The following is a 3,589-nucleotide window of genomic DNA, read 5'->3' as shown; positions in this document are numbered from 1 at the left end:
CGCCACATCGTGTCGTTGGCGCGGAGGGGGAGGACGGGGTCTTCGTCGGAGGCGGCCTCCGATTTGGTTCTTGTTGTGCCGCCGAAGTAGGGCTGGTTTAGGATTAGCCCGGTGATTTTTGATGGTGAATGTAGGCCTGCACAGAGAATTTGATGACAGCTAGGTGTATGATGTTAAAGGAAAGTTTAGCAAGGAAATATGGCATATAGGGTGTTTGGTTCAATTTCTAGAAATTATAGGAAATGTTTTCCACCTAAAATATGATTTCCTTGTATTTTTTTAAAAAATTATAGGAAAAGTTTTGAGAAATAAAAAAGTACTAATTTTCTTGTTTTTTGTACTTTGCTTGTTTGGTTCAAAACAAGAAAATAGCTCATAACTTTATAGAAAATAACAAGATTTGGTAGGTTTTTAATTAAATATGGTATGTGTCAGATTTCTGGTGATTTCCTCTCATTTTGAGAGGAAATTGCTTTTTGTAAAATTTGGTAGATTTTGATATTTTATAGAAAATATTTCTGTAAATTTTTTGTTTAACCAAACACAATTTACAGAAATCTCTAGAAAACTTTTAATTACAAATTTGTCATTATCAGATGTTTTGAGAAAAGTTTTCTCAAAAAATGTGCAACCAAACAGCCCCTTAGCCGATCATAATCATTCAGGACAGTTAAGAGTTTAAGGCTCTGTTTGGCAAAACTAGCTGAAAGCAACGAGATTATAACTGAAAACTGTTAAACTAGCTGAAAGCTATAAAATTGTAACCGAAAGCTAATAGCTGTGTAGCTAGCTGATTGACTAGAGTTGTTTGACAAAAGTAGCTGTACAACTAGCTTAAATTTGTTAAATGACTAAAAAGTACATGCAATATTATTGATATAAAATTAGAATTATTAGGGGCAAAAACAAAAGAAAAAAATTGGCAGCTCAATCCTAAAGACAAACGCTATTTGAGGTAGCTTTCCAAAAGCTACTTGCAAAAGACACAATATCCAAAATAATCTCCTCCTATTTTTTGTCACCAAACAGCTCTACTAGCTTATTGACCAAATTAATAAGACACAATCTCTTAGATAAGACATAATCTCTTGTTGCCAAACAGTGCCTAAGTTTATAGGTATCTCAGTTAAGCTGCTTATAAGTTACTTTGATCACTTGCTAAATATAAATATGCTCTTATTCTGCCACAGGATACTCATAATTCTATTGTTACCTCAAATCCGGTCATAACCATTCCGCTAAATAACAGATCATTGTGATAATAGTGATCTCTCCGCGGATCAACAATAGATAGGATCGAAGTCCGAATTAAAAAAACTCCCCACAATTAAAATCTATGGAATAATTATTAAAATAAAATAATCTTTCGCTGGTGGGATATTTTAGTGGGATAAATAGGAACAATTTTGTGAAGCGAGATATTTTGATAAAATAACGTGGGATAAATTTTTATAATCATGAAATATATATTTATGCATTTTAAAGATATAAATACTATTTATGTATTTTAAATAACTTTTGGTTAGACTATAAAATATTAACAATTATTATTATAATGATGGTCTAATGATGATGATAACCATAATAATAGGAAAAAAAAGTAAAGAAATATAAAAAAATTAACAAAATAAACACGAATTCTAGTTTTTTATCACCTAATTCCAAGCTAAAACTTAAAATAATCTGAGAGACTACAATTCTCATTTTTTTATATAAAAATAAAAAAAGTAGGATAATTTTATATCATTATCCCAATTCTAGTTTTGTTAGAGTTCTACTTGACTAACACTGTAAAAATTTATTCTAATTTTAGTTCTACGTGACTAACACCTTAAAATTTTATTTCACATATTATCTCAGTTCCAATTATAAATTCCAGGGGACCAACCCTCCCGTACCTGCATGATAGGCCAAGTTGCCACCAGAGCTACTCCCCATAACGAAAAGCCTCGATAAATCGCCACGCTCCCCAATCCCGTCGAGACGCCACACTCCCCGACCCACTGCCCACAGCATCAACCCCGCTCCTCGTACGCCTCGGCAGGCCGATCTCCGGGCGCGAGCGTACGACGCCGAGACCAACTGATCGGCGTCCGCCGAGACCGACAGGCGCCGACACAAAAACTCGTCGTAAAGAGAGCGTCGGGGCCGAAGAGGAGGACTGAGCCGCCCGTGAGAAGAGTATGCACTGGCGGAGCTTTCGGTCCGGGGAGGAGCGGAGTGCGTTCGATGGGCCGGGAGTAGAGGCGTAGCGGGTGTCGGCGGCTGGTGGTTGGAAGGGGGAGTTGCGCATGAGGGAGCGCGGTGCTGCTGTCGGGTGGGGTGCAGAGAGGGGAAGAGGGCCTCGTGATGATCCGTCTGGGTTCTTGATTTGGAGGAAGTGCCTTGCGCCCCCTTGGTTTGCACCATATACTTCTCGTCCGGCGATATCGCCCAATATTTTTTTTTTTTTGAGGTTCTCTACTCTCTCTCCCTCTCCGGCTGGAGGCTGGGGAATGAAGTAGGTTCGTCATTTATAGTGTTTGGTTGATGTATATTTAATGAGGGGAGAGTAATTCATAGTACCTTGTTCCCCAGGGAATTGGTGGTTAAAAAAAATTTAAAAAAAAAGCGTTGAATAGGTATTTATTGATTACTACCTAGTTATTTTTGAGTGAAAAAATTCTTTAAGGACCCAAAATATGGGACCAATAAAGAAGACAAGTGAGTTGTCCCCCTCCTATTGGATAATGAGTTGGTTATCATTAATGATGGCCAACTCATTATCCAATAGAAGGGTGACACCTCATTTGTCCCATTTATTGGTCCCATATTTTGGGTCCCTGTAACAAAGCTCTTTTGAGTGAAACGGCGAGAAGCTAACCTCATGTTTCATTAAACAAAAGAATTTAAAAAAAGCAATCAAAAATACATAGATAACGTGGTGTTATAAGAAAATTCAAAAAAGAAAAAGAAAAAAAAAAGATAAAGAAAGCGACGTATGAAGCAACACTGACTACTAATCCCCGCTAAGCTGATGGTAACTCTCCTTAATTAATTATGTTGACCCTCACTATAATTTCTAAAATCCTGAAAGTGAAAGGAACTACTAACATCGTTTGATACGAATCCAAGCTCAAATCTTACCCACTATAAATCTAAAGGGGGAGTCGAAACAGAATGTTTGAGATGAAGTCTTGAACCATTAAATGGGAGACAGGTTAAAATTGTGTCCCCACCACTGATCGTACTTGTGTTAACCTATTTACAAAACTTTAACAAGTGTAAATAGGAGGCGCTACAGTCACATCCAACCACATTCATTTTTCGCTACAGTGTAATGAGTTTACATGAGAATTTTTTTAAAATTCTTATGTAGGCCCCATTATACTCTAGCCAGAAAAGAGTGTGATTAAAAGTGTGGTTAGAAGGGGGTGTACCTCTGGCATTTTCCGTTGTAAAGAGACTCTTGAGGGACCGGATGCCCGTTGGAATTGATACATCAAGCGTGGCTTTAAGATATTCCTAAAAAATAAAAGTCTTTTATATGAGAGGACCCGCGGGTTCGTTGACCGTAAATAGTGATGCTTGCAAGCTGTAGTTCTGTATT

At 37.4% G+C, this 3,589-nt stretch overlaps 1 protein-coding gene across 1 annotated transcript in view; it reads right to left on the bottom strand.

Annotated features, from left to right (window-relative positions):
- Positions 1-2,016, bottom strand: part of LOC109820776 (probable carboxylesterase 8) — a 2,286-nt gene extending 270 nt beyond the window's left edge. Inside the window, exons 1-2 of the mRNA XM_020386972.1 lie at positions 1,899-2,016; positions 4-136 (exon numbers count right to left, since the gene is read on the bottom strand). Of these exons, the coding sequence (XP_020242561.1) occupies positions 4-136; positions 1,899-2,016 (251 nt within the window). The remainder of the gene's footprint in view (positions 1-3; positions 137-1,898) is intronic.

Source organism: Asparagus officinalis, chromosome 8 (assembly GCF_001876935.1).
Source record: "Asparagus officinalis chromosome 8, Aspof.V1, whole genome shotgun sequence".
In the NCBI taxonomy this organism is placed as follows: domain Eukaryota; kingdom Viridiplantae; phylum Streptophyta; class Magnoliopsida; order Asparagales; family Asparagaceae; genus Asparagus; species Asparagus officinalis.
This window is presented reverse-complemented; position numbering and strand designations above follow the sequence as displayed.